This window comes from Saccostrea cucullata, unplaced genomic scaffold (assembly GCF_032062105.1).
Source record: "Saccostrea cucullata isolate Sc308-1 unplaced genomic scaffold, CSIRO_AGI_Scuc_v1 ctg569, whole genome shotgun sequence".
Lineage (NCBI taxonomy): Eukaryota > Metazoa > Mollusca > Bivalvia > Ostreida > Ostreidae > Saccostrea > Saccostrea cuccullata.
The window spans coordinates 53,044-74,092 of record NW_026924013.1 but is presented as its reverse complement, the minus strand read 5'-3'; the positions used below and the strand labels follow the sequence as shown (position 1 = coordinate 74,092).

General features: G+C 33.7%; 1 protein-coding gene across 1 annotated transcript in view; it reads right to left on the bottom strand.

Moving 5' to 3' along the window:
• Nucleotides 1–21,049, bottom strand: part of LOC134265472 (serine/threonine-protein kinase Nek1-like) — a 25,087-nt gene extending 4,038 nt beyond the window's left edge. The window contains exons 1-41 of the mRNA XM_062747676.1: nt 20,729–21,049; nt 19,632–19,667; nt 19,221–19,281; nt 18,887–18,928; nt 18,246–18,301; nt 18,062–18,145; nt 17,580–17,647; nt 17,387–17,473; nt 17,020–17,074; nt 16,728–16,771; nt 16,404–16,484; nt 14,641–14,716; nt 14,401–14,494; nt 14,185–14,272; nt 13,942–14,050; nt 13,759–13,818; nt 13,534–13,578; nt 13,322–13,396; nt 13,103–13,162; nt 12,472–12,574; nt 12,099–12,234; nt 11,714–11,828; nt 10,937–11,023; nt 10,691–10,771; nt 10,317–10,379; nt 9,862–9,966; nt 9,557–9,576; nt 8,948–9,136; nt 8,686–8,737; nt 8,451–8,601; nt 7,714–7,980; nt 7,298–7,429; nt 6,988–7,062; nt 4,270–4,482; nt 3,422–3,554; nt 3,011–3,077; nt 2,695–2,811; nt 2,165–2,325; nt 1,945–2,018; nt 1,707–1,799; nt 585–716 (exon numbers count right to left, since the gene is read on the bottom strand). Of these exons, the coding sequence (XP_062603660.1) occupies nt 585–716; nt 1,707–1,799; nt 1,945–2,018; nt 2,165–2,325; nt 2,695–2,811; nt 3,011–3,077; nt 3,422–3,554; nt 4,270–4,482; nt 6,988–7,062; nt 7,298–7,429; nt 7,714–7,980; nt 8,451–8,601; nt 8,686–8,737; nt 8,948–9,136; nt 9,557–9,576; nt 9,862–9,966; nt 10,317–10,379; nt 10,691–10,771; nt 10,937–11,023; nt 11,714–11,828; nt 12,099–12,234; nt 12,472–12,574; nt 13,103–13,162; nt 13,322–13,396; nt 13,534–13,578; nt 13,759–13,818; nt 13,942–14,050; nt 14,185–14,272; nt 14,401–14,494; nt 14,641–14,716; nt 16,404–16,484; nt 16,728–16,771; nt 17,020–17,074; nt 17,387–17,473; nt 17,580–17,647; nt 18,062–18,145; nt 18,246–18,301; nt 18,887–18,928; nt 19,221–19,281; nt 19,632–19,667; nt 20,729–20,845 (3,904 nt within the window). The 5' untranslated portion in view covers nt 20,846–21,049. The remainder of the gene's footprint in view (nt 1–584; nt 717–1,706; nt 1,800–1,944; nt 2,019–2,164; nt 2,326–2,694; nt 2,812–3,010; nt 3,078–3,421; nt 3,555–4,269; nt 4,483–6,987; nt 7,063–7,297; nt 7,430–7,713; nt 7,981–8,450; nt 8,602–8,685; nt 8,738–8,947; nt 9,137–9,556; nt 9,577–9,861; nt 9,967–10,316; nt 10,380–10,690; nt 10,772–10,936; nt 11,024–11,713; nt 11,829–12,098; nt 12,235–12,471; nt 12,575–13,102; nt 13,163–13,321; nt 13,397–13,533; nt 13,579–13,758; nt 13,819–13,941; nt 14,051–14,184; nt 14,273–14,400; nt 14,495–14,640; nt 14,717–16,403; nt 16,485–16,727; nt 16,772–17,019; nt 17,075–17,386; nt 17,474–17,579; nt 17,648–18,061; nt 18,146–18,245; nt 18,302–18,886; nt 18,929–19,220; nt 19,282–19,631; nt 19,668–20,728) is intronic.

The window sequence follows — 21,049 nt, the reverse complement described above, 5'->3', positions numbered from 1 at the left end:
CTGGGGGTCATGATTTGAACAAATTTGAATCTACACTACCTGAGGATGCTTCCATATAAGTTTCATCTTTCCTGGCACAGTGGTTCTTGAGAAGAAGATTTTTAAAGAATTTTCCTATATATTTCTATGTAAAACTTTGGTCGGCCATTGTGGCCCCGCCCTACCCCTGGGGGTCATGATTTAAACAAATTTGAATCTACACTTCCTGAGGATGTTTTCCCATAAGTTTCATCTTTCTTGGCACAGTGGTTCTTGAGAAGAAGATTTTTAAAACATGCCACCAAATTTTTATTAATTCCCAATTATCTCCCCTTGAATGAGGGTGTGGCCCTTCATTTGAAGAAACTTGAATTCCCTTCACCCAAGGATGCTTTGTGGCAAGTTTGGTTGAAATTGGCCCAGCGGTTCTTGAGAAGAAGTCGAAAATGTGAAAAGTTTACAGACAGACAGACGGACTACAGAAAAAATGTGATCAGAAAAGCTCACTTGATCCTTCGGCTCAGGTGAGCTAAAAATTGGTATACTGCATTATTCATATTCCTTTTCATCTTGAATTCATATTCAATACAAGGATTACAATGTACCTGACTGGAACAGGTCCTCATTATTTCCTGACTGGTCCTCCTCCTCGTCATTTTCCTCCTGCTCCTCCTCCTTGTCCTCATTATCTCCCTCCTCTTCCTCTACTGACTTTTCTTTTTCCTCATCTCCATCATCTACAGCAAAGACGAAATATGCATAAAATATAGGTCCTTAAACATGTGTACTGTAAATCACTTTTTATTCGCGAGAACTTTATTTTCACGTAATTACGCGAGACACTGCATTCACGAAAATTAAATTCTTGTGTATAAAAGTATTCCTTAGGATTATATAAAGGAATGACAACTATTTGTGAAAATTATGTCTCGCTTACTAAGAGCCAATGACAATCACGTGAAAATAAGGTGTCGCGAAAAGAACTATATGCGGTATATTGCATATGTTTGCCCCCACAAAAGTCAAATTTTGAAAACTTCCTGAAATGTGCTGAATTCAATAAATTGTACGAGAAATATAAGTTAACAGAAAATATTATAGTTCCAGAGCAGTGTATTCACAATTTCTGTTTTTATGACGTCACAAACTAGTCCGATTTTATATCCTTTTTCAGAAAGAGGACAAAATGGACAAAATTTCAACAATTTAAGCTTTAAAATTTATAGAGCGCATGTGTGTTCAGGAACAATATTGACATATTTCATTGATATTATCATTCTACACATTATATCAAAATATTTATCCTGAACACACATGCGCTCGGTGACTTTTATTTAAAATATCGACGAAATATGTACATTTTTCTGCAAAATTCATAAAAAACTGAAATTTACGTCATATTTGTGACGTCATTACGTACATATGACGTCATTACTTATGAAATTATTCAGTGCTTTGAAGTCAGCATATACTCCCCTGTTTAAGGACTTAATTAAATATTACTCCATCAAAGTTTGATTTTGGGGGGCAAATGTTGGTTAATATCGCATATAGTTCTTTAGTGATCTACAGTATTATAATTCATTTTCTACCTGAGCTAAGTAAAAATATATGAATTCTTGATGCTATAAATGGGTTTTTTGACCTACCCAAGGCATAATGTACATCTGACAATACCAGGAATAAATAAACTTTCTATTCATTCTAAATAAATCAATTTTTTTCACCTTGATTGTCATTGTCCTCCTCTCCTGATTCTCTGATGTCATCCTCGTTACTCTCTGTCAGATTCAGTGTAGCTGATGCCCTCTTGTCCTCATCTGATAAACACAGTTGATTTTTGGTAAAAATTTTATTGCATCTCGCATCTCTTTTGGTGTTTCACATATAGTATCAATACAAGTGATATCTTATGTACATAATTTAATTACATTTTTAAGACAATTTGAGTTGTCTGAGTTTTACCTGTACTGTATTCTCTGAGGAGCAAGCTCTGCATGGTCTCTCTGACACTCATCAAGTCCTCATCATCTTCATCACTGAAATTCACCATCAACAACATATAATCAGCAGTGATTACCACAAATTGCAAACTTAACATGATAAGCAACAGAGATCTAAGAAGTTTTGAATTGCAAGAAAAAAGGATATATTTTTGATTTCCTTCAAATCGATTGACACCTACCCCTCCTCATTGCTGTTGTCCTCATCCTCATTGCCATTTTCCTCTTTCTGAGGAGACTGGTCCTCCAGGTTGAGGGGACTGAGGGGCTGATCAGGACTCTTGTACTCACTGTCCTCCTCCAAACTGACATTGGCAAGCAGACACTTCACTAACTCCTCCTCCTACAGTTCAATCATTGAGTATATTATCATGTTTATAGAAGCTTTTTAGTTTTACAATAATAGAGATTCCTTAATACATGTATATGCAAGGAATCATGCTTTGCGTAATTTTGAGAGAAGCACCAAACGCAAAATAGAATTTCTCCTTTTTATTTTTAAGGTGCTGAAATCTACATATATAAAATCTGTTGATCAACTGCCCACTTGATATCTAATGTTCTTGCAATTTTTTGCCCAAGATTCCATTCACAATATTAAGAACTCACTTTAAATAGAATCTATGGTATCATGTTCAAACTTCACTCATATTAACCTGTACAAGATTTGGGTAAATCATGATTACCCTACAAATATCAATGTATAAATTACCTCTGTCTTTAATTTCTCTAGGTCTAGACTATGTCTTCTGGTTCTTTTGACAATATTCGTGCTTTCCGCTGTACGCATCAGATGAGGAAGGTCAGGATCAGAGCAAGTACGTAACATCTGAAAGTCACCAAAAAATTGTAAAACAATATAAGTTTCATTATGAAAATGAAAAATAAGATTAATCAGAGTAAAACTTGACATTTTATTTTTTAGAGGAAGATCCTCTTATTTTTGAGTGTCATTGGTTGAATGCAATGGTAATATTACTTTATACAACAAATTTGTCACAAAATGTTAAAATGATTTCGATAGCTACCTGAGCATTTCTTATGTCAAACTGTCCACAAGTGATCCCAAGAATTACACCAGAATTTTGCTTCTTACTACAAGGTACAACAGAAAAAAAATTCCATAATCAAAAGGAGATAAAATGATGTAAGCTGAAACATGCAGTCAAATTAGACTTACATAATCATTTTACAACTAATGGAAAAATTTCACCTGGAGTAAGGGGATATAGCTAAACTGGGGATTAAAAATGCTTACTGCAGGTATACCTGCAGTAAACATTTTTATCCCAGTTTAGTTATAATGAATGATGCAGAAAAACATCAATGGACAATTCAAAATGGAGTGAAATAATTTTCTCTTGCACATCGGCAAAATTTACATGGGGTAAAAATTCACATATAAGTGCAGTTTTCTTGCATTTTACTTCTGGACTTACATCTGTTCTTTTGATTCTTCTTTCTTGGATTCCTCCGTTTCCACTTTATCTGGTTTACTTTCAGTTTTTGGTTTTGTGAACAAGCTTCCGGCTCCCTCAGTTTTAGCAGCCTCAGGAACCTTGTCTGTGTCTCCTGTAACAAAACATAACAATGACCAGGATGCTAAAAAATCAAAGGACTGAAGTACTAAAAACTCAAAAATGTCTGACCCCATTAAGTTAATAGAAATAAACTGGTTTTAAAAATATTCATGCACAAAAACCACATGCATGTTTACAAAATAAACACACTTTAAAAGCAACCAAACAGCTCTCTGCCCTCAATACACAAATAGAATTTTTTAGTATAAACCTGAAGATGATAAATTTCAAACAAGATTGATATCAAAATGAAACAAATCTAGGACACAGTGCATAGCAAAATTTGAAACAAATTATTACTAAAGATTAAAATATTATGAACTAATTGCAATTTTTCAATTTTGTAACAGTTATCTCTCTTTGAGGTGGGTCCTACTCCTTAAAGCATGCTATAATTCTATGACTACTGCAGAGACAATTTTTTAAAACCCTAAATAATATATTGAGAATAAAAAGAACCTGTCACAGTATAACTTCAATATCTTGAAAACTGATATCTTAAATACCATGGATATGCTGAAGTGTGTTTGAAATCACATTTGTTTTTAATATTTCAACTTTCATTGTGTTCAATATCTAGAATCCTTAGAAATCTGATAATTTTTTTCTTGTCTTTTTGATTTTGAGAAAAAAAAGTGACTGTACTTTATAATATAACATAAAAAAGAGCGTCTAATAACAGAACTAAAAAGCAGCTAAAAACTAACCAAACTGCATAGGTGTATCTGGTTTCGGTAACATGACCGGTTTTGGTAAAACAACCGGTTTGGATGGAAGTGGAGGTTTATCAACACACTTAGTTTGATCATCACTGAGTTTATCACTCTCAGAATTTGTTTTCTCAGTGCTCTCTGATTGGTCAGTTTTCTCCGTGGCAGTTTTACTTTCTGATTCTTGATTGGCTGAATCTGGATTTTCATCTGTTAGTGTGGGAGACAAATTTACAAAATACATTCACATGCAACATAAAATGAACAAAAAAAGAGATTTAGAAAATAACAACTACCGTAGATTCCTAAATTTATGGGAGGTATTTATAAATCATTGTAGACATCCTTTTTTCTGCATGGGATTAAATTATGCAATATACATGGTCCCAAATTTTACAGAAATACATTTAAGATTTAACACTCCATCAAAAGTCCTTTTTCAAATTCATGACATGAATTAACCTATTCAAGTCATTTGCAATATTAAGACCCCATTTCATATAAGGAATCTACAGCAATTGAAAGATATTATTCCATCACCCTAGGTAGCTTCAAGTTTGCCCTAGCCCTAACTGCATCTATTGACGATAATACAGTAGTTTGTAAACTCTTTTTGTATTTAATAACTCTTGTTGTATTTTAGACATTTCAAATAAAAAATTTGTGAACTTAGTTCCACATACTGCCATGAATACATGCAGGTAATGATTGAATTTACATGTACAATATGCAAGAACCATTCCCAAAACAACAAGAGGCCCAGGGGCCACAGCGCTCACCTGAGCACATCAGCTAGGAAAAAAACACATATCAGATCAGAACTGTAAGTTAACTTAAGTGGGGGGGGGGGGGGGGGAGGGCTTGAATTTTAACCCCGAAGGGGATCATAATTTGAACGAACTAGAATCTACATTACCTGAGGATGATTCCATATAAATATTACTAATCATGGCTTTGAAGTGCTTGAAAAGATTTTAAAAAGTTTCCCTATATATTTCTATGTAAAACTTTGGTCGGCCATTTTGGCCCCGCCCTACCCCCGGGGGTCATCATTTGAACAAATTTGAATCTATACTACCTGAGGATGATTCCACATGAGTTTCATCGTTCCTGGCCCAGTGGTTCCTGAGAAGAAAATTTTAAAAAAATTTTCCTATATATTCCTATGTAAAACTTTGATCATCCATTTTGGCCCCGCCCTACCAAAGGGGGTCATGACTTGAACAAACTTGAATCTACACTACCTGAGGATGATTCCACATGAGTTTCATCTTTCCTGGCCCAGTGGTTCCTGAGAAGAACATTTTAAAAAATTTTTCCTATATATTCCTATATAAAACTTTGATCCGCCATTTTGGCCCCGCCCTACCCCCGGGGGTCATGACTTGAACAAACTTGAATCTACATTACCTGAGGATGATTCCACATGAGTTTCATCTTTCCTGGCCCAGTGGTTCCTGAGAAGAAGATTTTTAAAGATTTTTCCTATATATTCCTATGTAAAATTTTGATCGGCCATTTTGGCCCTGCCCTACCCCCATGGGTCATGACTTGAACAAACTTGAATCTACACTACCTGAGGATGATTCCACATGAGTTTCATCTTTCCTGGCCCAGTGGTTCTTGAGAAGACGATTTTTAAAGATTTTTCCTATATATTCCTATGTAAAACTTTGATCGGCCATTTTCGCCCCGCCCTACCCTGGGGGGTCATGACTTGAACAAATTTGAATCTACACTACCTGAGGATGATTCCACATGAGTTTCATCTTTCCTGGCCCAGTGGTTCCTGAGAAGAAGATTTTTAAAGATTTTTCCTATATATTCCTATGTAAAACTTTGATCGGCCATTTTGGCCCCGCCCTACCCCCAGGGGTCATGAATTGAACAAACTTGAATCTACACTACCTGAGGGTGATTCCACATGAGTTTCATCTTTCCTGGCCCAGTGGTTCTTGAGAAGAAGATTTTTAAAGATTTTTCCTATATATTCCTATGTAAAACTTTGATCGGCCATTTTGGCCCCGCCCTACCCCGGGGGGTCATGACTTGAACAAACTTGAATCTACACTACCTGAGGATGATTCCACATGAGTTTCATCTTTCCTGGCCCAGTGGTTCTTGAGTAGAAGATTTTTAAAGATTTTTCCTATATATTCCTATGTAAAACTTTGATCGGCCATTTTGGTCCCACCCTACCCCAGGGGGTCATGACTTGAACAAACTTGAATCTACACTACCTGAGGATGATTCCACATGAGTTTCATCTTTCCTGGCCCAGTGGTTCTTGAGAAGAAGATTTTTTAAAAATGCCAATAATTTTTCTCTTATTCATGATTATCTCCCCTTGGAAAAGGGCGTGGCCCTTCATTTGAACAAACTTGAATCCCCTTCACCCAAGGATACTTTGTGGCAAGTTTGGTTGAAATTGGCCCAGTGGTTCTTGAGAAGAAGATGAAAATGCGAAAAGTTTACAACGACAACAACGACTACGACGACAACGACGACTACGACGACAACGACTACGACGACAGACAACGGACAAATTTTGATCAGAAAAGCTCACTTGAGCCTTCGGCTCAGGTGAGCTAAAAATGATTAACTCCCTTTCCATCTTTTTTTTTTATTTCAGGTAATACCCATCACCTCTAAATTTAAATACAGTAATTTCATCCTCTTTTAGTTACACCCATCACACTATTCGGCAGAAATTACCTGAAGAGGGCAGTACTTGTCCCTTTACAATCACCGGTTTATCTACAGTAATGGTAGCTCCTATAGCTGCCCCTTCTAATCAAAATGATAAAGTTTTCTGTGTTAAAATCTAACAGATACTGTTAATAGGTGAGGAAAATTATAGCAGTGAAGATAGAGAAAAGATTCTAATTTCAGAAAAATGAATATTTATACAACATAGAAATCTGAGAACTGAATTCCGTGTAGCACTACATCGAGAAGATAATCAAGAAATGTGTAAATGTTACAATGTAAACACGGAAGAGTGCTGGGTGAGTGGTGTTCTTACCTTTTGGGGGGCCCTGCTTGCTGATGGTGATGGTACCTGGTTTGATGGGGATCACTGGGGGTTTAGATATTGTGATGGTGGCAGACCCCGAGGGTGTAGCAGAGGTAGTGGCCTCTGGACTGGGGGCAGATTCTGTTGATTACAAAGTTTTGATGATACATTTAAACTCAAGAATAATGCTCAAATAATAATTTAAAACAGAAAGGAATTTAAAAAAAATAAATACTTTCACATACAGCTGTACATACATTTCAAATAATAATCATAGTGAGGGCAAATTGTGTATTTGACCTTAACCTCTTAACATGACTTCGACTTGATATTGAACTTCATCTTGTTCTTAATCGAAAGGAACATTTAAACCATAATATCATTTCATACCAGTCTTGACTTCTGAACAAAAATAAATAAATTACCACTTGATCCCCCTGACAGTGTTCCAGCCACCACAGGTTTGTTTTCCAGGGCATTAAGCAGTGTGTTGCTTGGTCCACCCCATTTCTTCTTCTCTGGGACCTTTGGCTTGTCCTTGACATCCTCAGCCACCTCTTCCCCAGGCCTACCCTCCAGAATTTTCATCAAAGTATTACTGGGGCCTCCCCATTTCTTCTCTGGTGGTTGTGGTTTGGAATCTCCACCCCCAGAAACAGGATGCTTCACAACTTGATCTCTAGCAGATGTAGCTACAGAAAAAAAAATCAGATATCCACTGCTAATTGTCCTTGTTGCATAGAAATAATTCACAATCTTTCAACAGTGAATTTATACTTCAAAAGAGATAAATCACATATTCATTGAATAAAATTTGAAATCAATGAAGTGAAAAGTAAAAACCTGAATCTAAGATTCATTGAGGACAACATATACTGTAAAAGTAGAAAATTTTGTTGGGAATTAAATTTCATTGTTAACAATTATCAACAAAATTAAATCCCACAAGAAATTTTCCAATGACTATGTTTTGAATATAGTAACTTTCGAAACAATGAAATTTAATGCCTACAAAACCATTTCAAATAACAAATCAACAAAATTTGATCCCCAGGAAAATTTGTGTTTCTACAGTATGTTCCTCTGCTAATGTGAAAAAATAACTTTTTCTTGCAATGCTAACTCCCTTTGACAACAAAAAGTAAAGCATTTTAAGACAAACCCTCCATCTGAGATGCCGTCTGCTCAAGTGGTAAATTTGATATGTTGGCGCCATCACCCTGACCCCACTGTGACCTGGCGGACTCCGGTGGTGACTTTTCTTCAGCAATTTCTGGCTTCTCTGGTTTTCCCCATTTACCTTTGGGTGGTCCCTGATAAATATTGAAAACATTGATTTCCTGTCAAGAAGTATTATAAAAAAATTAATGTTATTTAGAAAAAAATGTCATTTTTACCTTTTCATTTAAGCGCTTTAAAATTTCATCTTTCTTTAGCTGATCTGGGGTTCTGAAACAGAAGCAAAGAATGATATCTAATCAAGTAAACCTTTGATTATTTTTCACTATGAAACATCCAGTTATATTTTTTCTTATACTGGCCAGACTTGAGTTTTGTCTGTGATTCACATATTACTGAGTACTGTGTATATAAAGCCAAATACTAAGTGCAAAACTCTGTTTTGCTATGTAGAGTTTATCCAAAATGTATTCTACTTACTTCTGAGCCTCTTCTTTGTTGTCAGTCTGTTTGGCTCCTATGGCACTGAGAACACTTGTCATCCCCGCAGGGCTGGAAGGCTCCATGGGAATCGGTTTGGGAGATTCCGCTCCGATGGCATTGAGGACCCCGGTCACAGAGACGGCGGGTGCTGGGGTCATCTGAGGTTTGGGGGGCATGGGTAGTGGCCTGATAGAAATAAATTTTTAATAATATTTGTATCAAATGAGATTGCATCTTCCATCTTGAATAAGGTGTGTCAGGGATGTTGTTGAAATTTAATCAAGAGTTATTTCTGTACAAATGTATACAAGCACAAGGTACAAGTATTTATCAAATCAATTTTAAGACCGATAAAACACTTTTGAAAAAAAAAACAAACAAAACACATGTCCAGTCAACCTGTCTTTCACAAACTTGAATATTTGTGTATTAGTACAAGTAAGTAATTTAATTAAAGCAAAAATTCCATAGAGTTCTGGTCAGGTATAACATTAGTGACTTCTTAGAAAGAAATTTAAAAGGCCCCTTCTTACAGCACATAATTCAGACACTGTTAATTTACTTGCAGTAGATTTGAAATTTGTTCAAAATTCCAAATCATCCTACCTTCCTGGTCTTGCTTGAACCTACAAAGAAAATGCAGTTATTTTTGACCTTGGATTTTCTAATTATCTGAAACAATTAGGCATTACCCATTGACTTCAAAATCAGGAGAGTAAAAACATGGAAATCATATGCTCTTTAATGCAAGGCACATAAGCAGCTCATGTTTAACTAGTTTTCATCATTTTGAAGCATTTTTTAAAATATTGCATTCAGACCAACTTAATTGAACAATGAATCAATTATAGTTTGAAATACTGTGTAGACTATTTTTTTATTTTTTTAACAGCAGATTTTGCAGCACTTACTGGTGGTTTGCCAAGCTCTCTTAAACGTTTCTCCTTTTCAAACAATTCTTTTCTGTCTTTATCCAACTGTTCTCTCAGCATCCTTGCCCTGTCATCTGCTTGTTGCTATTCAATCAAAAATGTATATATATAATAAAAATCAATCATATAATATATGTATTTTCATTTCCACTTATTAGTAATCAATATTTTCCCAGCTTTTCTTTAGCTTTTGTGAAATGACCCATTTTTTGTTGGATCAAATTTATATTGTTGAGGAAAAAATATTAGCTTTTATGGAATTTAATTTTGTGGTTAAAGAAGTATTGTCCACAAATATAATATTTTTGTTTCAATTTTTCAGATTCTATGGAAGACATTCATCCATGAGTCTTTTCATGCCATGAAGAGAATAAAAATCAAAACTCCATAATGATCCAAAATTTATGCTTCTTTCACAGCAGCTCTTATATTACCCTGAGAGCCTCTATCTTTTGTCTTCGTAGTTCAGCATCCTTCCTGGCTTGTTCCTGAGCTTCCTGTTTAAGATGTGATAACAAAGTCTAACTGCTATATGGTATGATATATTCATAATCATATTCAATCAACTATATCATCATTTGTCTGATTTCATTCGCCAGTGATACATGAATTTAAGTGATGAATTAAAAGGATGATATTCATAAATTTGCTAGTTTCTGTGCCTATTCAGTTTCTTTTCTGTAAAATTTCTGTGGTGCAATCAAACTTCGAAAAACTCATCAAATGGCCATAAAAAGCAATTTCACTAAAATTCTGAAAGCCATGGAAATCATTTGTTACACCAGATCAACGACTTCTTGCTTCTTACCTGATTTTTATTTCTACCCATAACATTACGTCTCTCCTGATAATTGTGTTCTCGGATCTGTCGTAGCTTCTCTAAATACTCCTTTAAAAAAATGCAATTTTCTTTATGTGTGTAGCCAACAAAAGACCATCCAAAGTTTTAAAAAATATAAATTTTGAATAAAATTTGCCAATAGTTGCCTTTGGTATTGAAACATACATGTATATTTCTTTCATAAAATGATTTTTTAAAATCCATTTAGAATACCTGTTCCTCTCTGTTGCGGGCAGATCCTGGCCGTTGATCGTTGTAAGCTGGATTTTGTTGGGGTGTTGGATCATAGGATCTAGCATTCTGACAATAAAATAAGAAACAATGTGTAGAAAAAAAGTAATATGAACATTGTTCTACCCCGAGTAACTCAAACTGTTTGTTAGATACACCAGAAGTGACAATAATACTATAAGCAGAATTTTTAGCAAGGATTTAATTTTGGCAATTTTAGTGAGGGTGCCAAGATAGCTAAAATTGAATATTGCTAAAAATTAATTGTGCTTTATTTGTAATAACATCTTTAGTGAGCTTTTTAAAATTGCTAAAATTACATCTTGCTAAAAATGAAATACCAATTTTTAAGGCCAAATCGCTAAATTTGCATCACACTAAAATTTCCACTCATACGGTACATGTTTGCACATTGAGTTTACATGGTAAATGAATTTCACGATAGTCTTAAGAGGCATAAATTTTAAAATTAATTAACCAAAAATTGTACATGTAAGTGACATTCCATGCATATATCAAATCTAGCATCAATAGTTTTAATAAACGGATTGGTTTCAATACCACTTGTGATAGTTTGGAATAGATACATGAATCTCAAAATGAGCCATAAAGTGAACAAATTAAATCTTATTACATCTACAGAATTTCATTTGGGGATTTTAATGAACAAACCAGGAGTTTCACTTAATATATTTTTGAGCATATCTTCAGGTAGAAAATCAACAAATGTGCACAGTTGGTAAAACTTATGTCACTTACTCCAAAGATGTCTGCCTGTCCCCTGTTTTTATTAATTGCTGCCTCTTTTCTTCTCTGTACAAAGTCCTGGACAATTTTAGCTCTCTCTTCTGCCTGGTTGTTCATCCCCATATTCCTGTTAATGAAATATTCAAATCAATCAATCTATTTCTACAGGACTAACTTCTTTAAAAATTTTAGTATATCTGCTGGTCATATTTAATACATAGGACATAAAATTTCATTATAAACTTTCTTACTCCAAACTTTCTTAAAAGCATATTTGCTGCTCTTTTGTTATGAGTATGTTTAACTGCGCCAATTTACCTTAACCTGTCTGTTGTATCAGATGAAGTGGTCCACCATGCTAGAGCTTTATCCAGTGGTTTATTTATAAGTGACATACCTGTTAGGATTGGGTGGCTGGTAAACTGGGGTGGGTGCTGGGACATTGCCGCCTCCCGGTCGTTTCCAGTTAGGGATTGCCTTAGAGGGATCCACTACTCTTGGTGCCGCCATGTAAGCTGCAGCATTGTTACCTACTAAATCAATGGGATTAAAACTGTTTGTATCTTTAGCCAGACCTTAACAGATTAAGCTAGTTTTTATGAATAAGATACGAACAAAATTATCTTTGGAAACTTTCAAAACATTATTTTAGGAACATTGAAAAACTGTAATGAAAACTGAGGACATGTGAGTTTTGTTATTAATTATGAAAGACATTTTACATCATGAAAAACTTTTCAAACAATTTCAGATTTGTTTACATTAGATACCTGGTTTTGGGTTGTTTTGTCTCTGGTCTCTCTCATTCTGGAGTTTGTCCAGGTAAGCGTGATACTGGTCATACTTCCCTCTCTCCTTATCCCCAGCCGGCTGCTGGACAATAATAGTGAAAAAGTGACCACATACAAAATTTCTACATTAAGGCCATAATAAATATATTGCTAGATTCTCATCCGAATTTTTTTTTAAATCGAGGCGGGTGGGCGGCTTTTATTTTATATTTTTTATTTTTTCAATTTTGCAGATTTTTTATTGACCTGGTCAATCGGTGTAATTCTATCTACAATACCCGAATAAAAGTCATTGTAAAAGGTCCAATTATCTCTTACTTCACATCATCACCAATCTTTTTCAACCAATGACCCTTGTTTAAAATATATACGCATATGTATTACAGCAATTACCATCTTTTCAGCTGTCAAAATCATGTCGACTTTCGCGGGATTTAAAACGAAAGTAGAATGGAAGATGAATACCGATCCCGATCAGAATTAAGATGAAGAAAAACAGAAATAAAAAAAATCGAGGCAGGGGTATAAAATCGGGGCGGGCGGGGATGAGAATCTAGGAATATTTTTATTATGGCCTAAAGATAATTAATTTCTGTAGAGTAAAACTTACATTAGGAGGGGGCCACTTGACTTGTTCCTTGGGCTGCTCCTTGACTCTATTCTTGTCCTTCTAAAGGTAAAAGTTTATAAATTATTCTAATAAAAGAAACCTTGTCTGGGATACATCATTACATGTACATGTTTTAGGATTTACAGCACATTCAATGACTGACAATAATAAATGTGTCTTTTATTATTCAGATAACGTACAAGTAAACATTTAACTCACATCTCCTTCATCAGATCCTATAGATCCCATTAAATTCTTCCATCCCTCCTCTCTGGCTTTGTTCATGCGTGCAATCTACAATATAAATAAAGTTAAGGTAAATTCTGGTATCTCAAACATCAGTTGCTTGAATACCAAGGATACATAAATGTAAACAAAGAAATCTTCTGTCTGAAATAAGGAAAACTTTGGTCACTAAAATTAAAGCTTACCCTCTGTTTCTCCATCAGATCTTTATGTCGTTTTTCTGCTGCAACCTGTTTTAAAATTTAAATATTTATACATATATTGTCAAAACTTAAAAAAAAATATTTTGCTTGAAACCTCTAAATTATAAAATTACATTTTATAATCTTGTATTCTCTTGTGCAATATTCTACCTCAAATCCTGGGAACAATATCACATAAATTCACAGTATTCTAAAATGCCTTTTTACCTTTTCTTCTTGCCTTTTCTTTTCTTTATCCATTAATTCTTGTCTTTTCTTTCTTAAATCCTTAGAAAGCAATAAAACTGTATGACTTTTTTATTAATAAGGAAAAATATTAACAAGTGGGGATATTTTTTTGCATGAAATACTCAAGTTAATTTAAGCCCTATTTTTGCCCCTTTTTTTTACCTGGTTACTGTTAGAAGGCCTCATGCCCTGGGCACTTCCTGGCCTGCTGGCTGCACTTCCTGGCCTGGGTGGGCCTCCACTGCCTGGGCGCTTCTTATCAGCTGATTGTCTGAAAATCATCCACAACAATCAATGCAAACCTCTTTTATGCAATGTACATTTGCATTGCAATAACATATTCTGACCAAAACAAATGGCATTATAAAATTTACATACATATTATGGAAATTGATTTTGGCTTACCTTTTTTCTTGTGACTTCCTTACTATAGGAGCTCCATACACACTGGCAGGGTTATACCGGGGAGTCTTGGCTGGAGTGGCTTTTCTTGCTGAGAATGAAATTGATGCAAGTTCAAAGCACCTTCATAGTTCCCGATAAATTACAAATATGCTTGTTTTTTTTACTTTAATTTAGGCATGCAATACTGCAATTTAAAGTATGTTGATACTGTCTTACGTGCTGGGGGTTTCGAAGCTTTTGGGGGAGGCGGTAATTCCCTGGCCAGTTTGTGTCCATGCATAACAGTATGACTGAACTCATCAGCAATTACCTATGATACAATGTGTAATTACTATTAATAACTAAATATCAATAGTAACTTTGCTAAAATGCAGATTTTTAATGCAAATAAAATACATGTACATGTACACATGTAATTAAGAGGTACAAAAAAGTATTTGGTGTTTTGCAACTTACCTCTTCTGTGAGGAATTTTGAAACCCTCTTCTGCACAAAAGGCTTCTTTAAAACTGAGTTTATAGAGGGTCTCTCCCTACACAAAAAATATCATCAGGCACTGTTTACATGATCTAATTTATAGATATATAGTGTACAGTGTTAATTAATACATATTTATCAATTCTGATTACTGTCAGGTTATTGTCAAGAATTTTGTTCCAGAATTGCAGTAACATAACCATTGTTATAAAGCATCTTTGATTTTGAATAACTTGAAAAAAGTAGTCAGGGATATGCCAATACAACATCTTTATATATAAAGAATTATTATGCTTCCTGTCAGTTTGTCTCTATATAACCAATACCCTACTATTCTCGCATAGTGTTCTAAGGATTTATATAGCGTAAGCATACTATCCTGAAATAGTGCACGGCGTCCATTTTTTAAGAAAATCCGACAACGCCCATACCAGGGGCGAACTCTCAACCCCAAGATTGTGAGTCCGACGCGCTACCGATTACGCCACAGATGCCGTTATCTATAGTATTGTACTATGATATATAGGGGTGGGACGATATACCGATACACCGATACATTTCGATATTTTCCTCCAAGATACGGTTTTCGATACAAGCATTCAAATATCGGTACGAAACGATACACGAACGACCTATCCAAAAATTGAAAATGAAAGTACCTGTCCTTGGAAAATGGCGGCTTGTATATATATATACTTTAGAACTAATAAGTCGTTGGTTAGGGGTAAAATGTTTTTACTTTTAAGCAGCCTAAGATTTTTGGACACTGTAATGCGTGCTATACACAGAAAATAAAATTTGATATTATTAATTGTTAGTCAAAATAACTTATTCTAAAATAGTTTCGGCAATGAATAATAAAAATGTTAATGTGATCGATGTTTTTTAAATGAATTTTTAGTCAGTGTTCTCTGATAAACTACACAACTATTTCTAAACAACTTCTGAATAGTAATTTGGTTATAGTATGTACATGTATTAATGTTTCTGTAAAGTTTTAGTCAATTAAATTGATGTACTTCAAGTATTAATTTCAAAGCAAACATGACTTGATATAGAATAATTTGTTTATTTAATTAATATCAAGACAAAAAAAAAAAAAAAAGAAATAAAATACTAATTTTTTTGAATAGTTTTATAATTTCTCATAATATCGGATACGTATGAAAATATATCACTATCGTATCGCAAGATGTGTGTATCGTCCCACCCCTAATGATATATATATAAACTTACTTTCAAATATTTTACACTTAAGATTAAAATTAAACAAAATAATTATTCTAAAATAGTTTCTTGCAACCCCCCCCCTCCTTCACTCAAATACTATTCTCTAAAACTATCTATAGATTTTACCTAAAGCATGGAACGTTCAAATTTAAAGAAAAAGATTATGACGTACATGTTGCACAAGGTGACTCATAATAGAGTAGACGAATGTAACAGGTGATGAAACACTGGGAATGGAGAAAATATTGCCGTTTTTATACAGTAACAACAGTCAGCATAATCCGGCGAGTGCACTATGTGTCAAACCCTGACTACTATTTAGGCATAGTGCACGCAAAACACAACACTATTATATAAATATAACACAACAGGTCAATGAATAAGCATGTACTATTATGAGATAGTGCTCTTAGCCTATATTGAATAATGCTTGAAAATAGGATATCAAATATGTACATAGGAACAGGCTAACAGGAAGCATGATAATGAATGATATAGTAAATAAGACCTACTTTGGAGCCCGTTTAAACAGCTGAGCAATAAGGCCTCGGAGATCATAGCTGTACTTTGGAGAAATTGGTGGGTAAGACCCTCTGAAAATAGAAATATATGAATACTATTTTTCTTTAAATACCTTTTTCCACCTATAATGCACTACAAGATACATTAACACGTACATGTACATTGTAGGAGCTGTTAAGAAAAAATATGTTTCACTAAGCATTTTTGAATTCAATAACTGCTTATAACTAAAAAAACAGATGCATTAAAAAATATGAACATTTCAAGCAAAGAATCCCTAATTTAACCTGTCAGAATTAACTCTGCATACTTACCTAATAATCTTTAATACTAAATTTTTCATGTTCCCAGCTTCAAACTGTACAAAATAAAGTTACTCTATCAATTTTAAAAATCAGTTGGTCGTTTGTAATTTGTACATTAAAAAGGGAGCCCCCCCCCCAATACATTTAAAGACAGTAATTCAATAAAGCCCTATTGGCTTTTTTCTAATCATTGATAGAAAGAGCAATATTCCTCTATAATACATGTATTATTATTGGCTAAAAGGGGTAAAAGCATTAAAATAAATATTCCAGACAAATAAATATGTTTTACAAAACTTACAGCATGTTTCAATGTTGCCATTTCATACAACACACATCCTAAGGACCATATATCACTGAAAAATAAAACCAACTCTACACTGTAGTTTAGTAGCAAAACAACCAATGTTGCAGTTTAAATATACAGTAAAACACATTTATAACCAAAGTGCTAGGGACAATTTTGCTTTGCAAAATGTTATTCATTATACTGTTTATGTATCTGATAATTTACAATACATTTTAAAACCACAGGGAATAAAAATCCCTTTGCTATAAGTGTCACTTAACTTATAAGCCTGTGTGCTATAACCATGTTTTAATGGATATAGAATGTCATAATTTCAGGCATTTCATTACTGCAGTGAGTAAAATTTCTGTTGTCATACCTTTTATTGTTGTAAGGCCTGTTTTCTACAATTTCTGGAGACAGATAGTAAGGGGTTCCTATGCATGTCCTGGCTAACTCTGCAGTACTGAGGAAAAACAAACATAATACATGTATCTGGTACATCATATTCAGACCTTTATTCATGTATAAACATCATTTGAGCTTCAAAATGAATAAAAATTCCCCAGTACCTTCCTAGGACTTTGGCTATTCCAAAATCTCCTAACTTTACTGATCCATCAGCTGATAAAAAGATGTTCTGCAAAAGTTGTTTTAAATTATTAATAAATTTGGTCATTTTATTCACAAAGATTTTATATTCAAAAACAATTGAAAAATACTGTAGATCACTTAATTTTCGCGACACCTTATTTTCGCAAGATAGTCATTGACTCTTGATTAGTGAGACAAAATTTTCACGCATTGTGGTTATTGCTCTATATAATCTTAAGGAATGCAATTATACGCGATAATTAAATTTTAGCGAGCACACTGTCTCGCGTAATTACGTGAAAATAAAGTTCTCGCGAATAAAAAGTGATTTACAGTACTCTATTGTAAATCTTCTATAAAGGCATAAAGATATTTACAAGTATACAAGCATGTAAAACCAAATTATTTATATGTTACTTTCCTTTTTTACATACAAACAAACATAAAATTTAGATCTCACCTGTGACTTGATGTCTCTGTGTAAGATTTTTCGGTCATGGATGTGTTTTATTGCAAGGCAGATTTGAACAAACCAGTCCAAAACCTGCATAGGAAAAAACAGAAAAAAAAAGCATTTCCACTTTCGAGAAAAAGGTGCTTGATTTTTCAAGTGAAATGCAATCAGACTGTTTTCTGTTTTATACCTGTTCCTCTGGAAATAAGATTCCTCTCTGTCCATTAATTTTGCTGTAGAGATCACCTAAATATTGACGGAAAAATTAATCCTTCGACTTTTCAAATAAAAGCAGTAAAACTTACGAAATCTTGATGCCACTGCATGGTGTGATATACCAGTACATTGGGTAAATTAAATTGTACAATATTTGGGATAAGACAACATAATTTAAAAAAACTTAATTTTCTTATAGGGGCTTCAAATTTACATTTGAATTTGGAAGATTTTGGAAAATTATAGCATACCGTAAATCTGGAAATTTTTACGTCGATTTTATTTTGCGAATTCGGGTCAAAATGCTGTTGATTAATTTTTATGTTTCAAAATTTTGCGAATGACCTTTGCTTTGTTTACATGTTCCTATTGCTGTTGATTAATTTTTACGTTTAAAAATTTTGCGAATGACCTTTGCTTTGTTTACATTTTCCTATTGGTAATTTATTTTTAAGAAAAATATTTTTGCGAATGCAATGAACTCGCAAATTTGCTAAAAATTTACCTACAGCAAAAATTTCCAGAATTACGGTATGCATTACACAACTTTTTATTTATAATCAAAATAAAGAAAAGTGTGTACATTTATTTGCTGTCATAAAATTCTGTTCTTACCTTTCTCACAGAAGTCCATGACTATGTATAGGCTTCCAATTTCTACAAAAATACAGACATTAATAATTAAGACAAATATCCTTGAACTATGTTAGACAACACAACTAGCATACTTTATTATACATGCACAGTCAAACCTTGTTATCTCTAACTCAATTGGACCAAGTGAAACACTTCAAAAAATCAAAGGATTCATGGTATCAAAGACAAAATAATTCAGTAATAAGGGGTTGGGACTTAAAAAATCACTTTGATATTTCCATGATACATGTAATGAGATATCTGTGTTTTAGATGCTGAAATTTGACTGTATTATAAAAAAGAATTCATGTACCTTCAAAAGACTCCCTGTACGTCACAATGTTAGGGTGACTCAGCTGTGCCAGCACTGCAACCTATATAATTACAATGCAAAAAATCTGTATGATTAAAAGGATTGAGTGTCAACTTTTAATTAACTTTTCTTAATTTTCCAGCATATCAAATTGCTACATATTATGAAATTTTCTAAAATATCACAAGAGATGTCAGTTGCAAACGTATGTTTCCATTACAATACAAAAACGTTTTACATAACGCAAAAAAAAAATATTCATTTTTTAACACTTACATTGTCATGGAAAAAATATGCTGGTATGCACATGATGCATTACTAATGCACAGGTTTACGAACTTTAACATTCAAATTCTAAATGTAAAGTGATTATGTAAAATGAAGGTAATTTTGGTCGATAACAAAACTTACTTCTTTTTTGGAATCCTGTCTTTCTTTTGGACTCATCTGCAAATAAAAGCAAAATATTACTCATAAACATTTTATCAAGCTAAAAATATTATTGTGAATAATCAGCTCTATACATGTATCACGCTTTAAAAAATGGCTCAAGTTTAATATGTTTACAATGAATTATATAATTATTCTTTTCTTAAAAAATTTCATATATGAAGTTAAGAAGTTAAAATGAATAATTTTTTAGCTTGATAAATTTTATGTATAGAAAATATATACACAAGGGATTCACTTCTATGCACTCCTCAGAAATTTTCATTTGACTTTTGACACCAAGTTTGATTTCCTGCAATATGATTAGTTAACTTCCTCAACATTGAAGAGTTCCACTATTTCCATGGGTATACATGTCCTATCCAACCATCAGAAATTATATTACATATCGGTACAATAAAACTCTTATCTACAGACTTAGTGGGCAAGCTTTTCCATCAAAAACTTGAAAGGATCGAACTAGCTACAGAATTGTAGTGCTATGGTTTTATATTTTAGTCTTTGATCGTAACACTACATATCCCATAATGCAAATTTGAATTTTCTGTGAGTTTATTGGTCTGTAGAGATGACTTTAAAGGGTTGGGAGGTGAATTATAATATTACTACACAGGTTGGTTAAAAAATGTGTCTAGAATTTGGGAGTGAAAGGAACCCTGGTAGTTGATTGAACAATGCTGGAAAGGCGAGAAATTCTCCCAAACTGTGTAAAAAATGCACATTATTTTACATTATGAGATCTGTAGCATTATGGTCAAAGACTAAAATGATATATAAAGCCATAACGCTTCAGTTTTTCAGCTAGACAGGAACTTTTCCACTGTTGAATGATCCATCTCTGGGAACAGTTCCTGTCACAAGCACGATAAAAGAGCTATCCTACTCACAACAAGTGGATAACTTATAATATATAATTTTATATGCAGGGCAGCAGTAACTCACTAAATCCCTAGCTCAAAAGACCAAGTTAGAGCATCAAAATATGGACACCAATTTGACCAAGATCATACTATGATTCATAGTAAAATGAAAGAATTAGTATCTTATTACCAATGTACCTTTTGTATATTGATTTCTTTAATAACAAATTGTTTCCCATCATTCTTTTTTCTGACCAAGATAGCTTTTCCAAAGGCACCCTCTCCAATCTTTTTTATTTTGGTATATTTTTCCATGTTTTTCCCTGGGTCAGCTCAGAACTTATGGCTATGTTGCAGTTCCCTAACAGTGATACTTAAATTCTTCCAAACGTGGCATGTTGGATAAAATGCCACAAAATTAACTGTTTTCAAAACAATTTGATGATAAACCATTCAGCACTGCACTAATTTTGGCGGTGATGGTGCTCAACACGATACAAAAATTCAACGGAAGTTTAC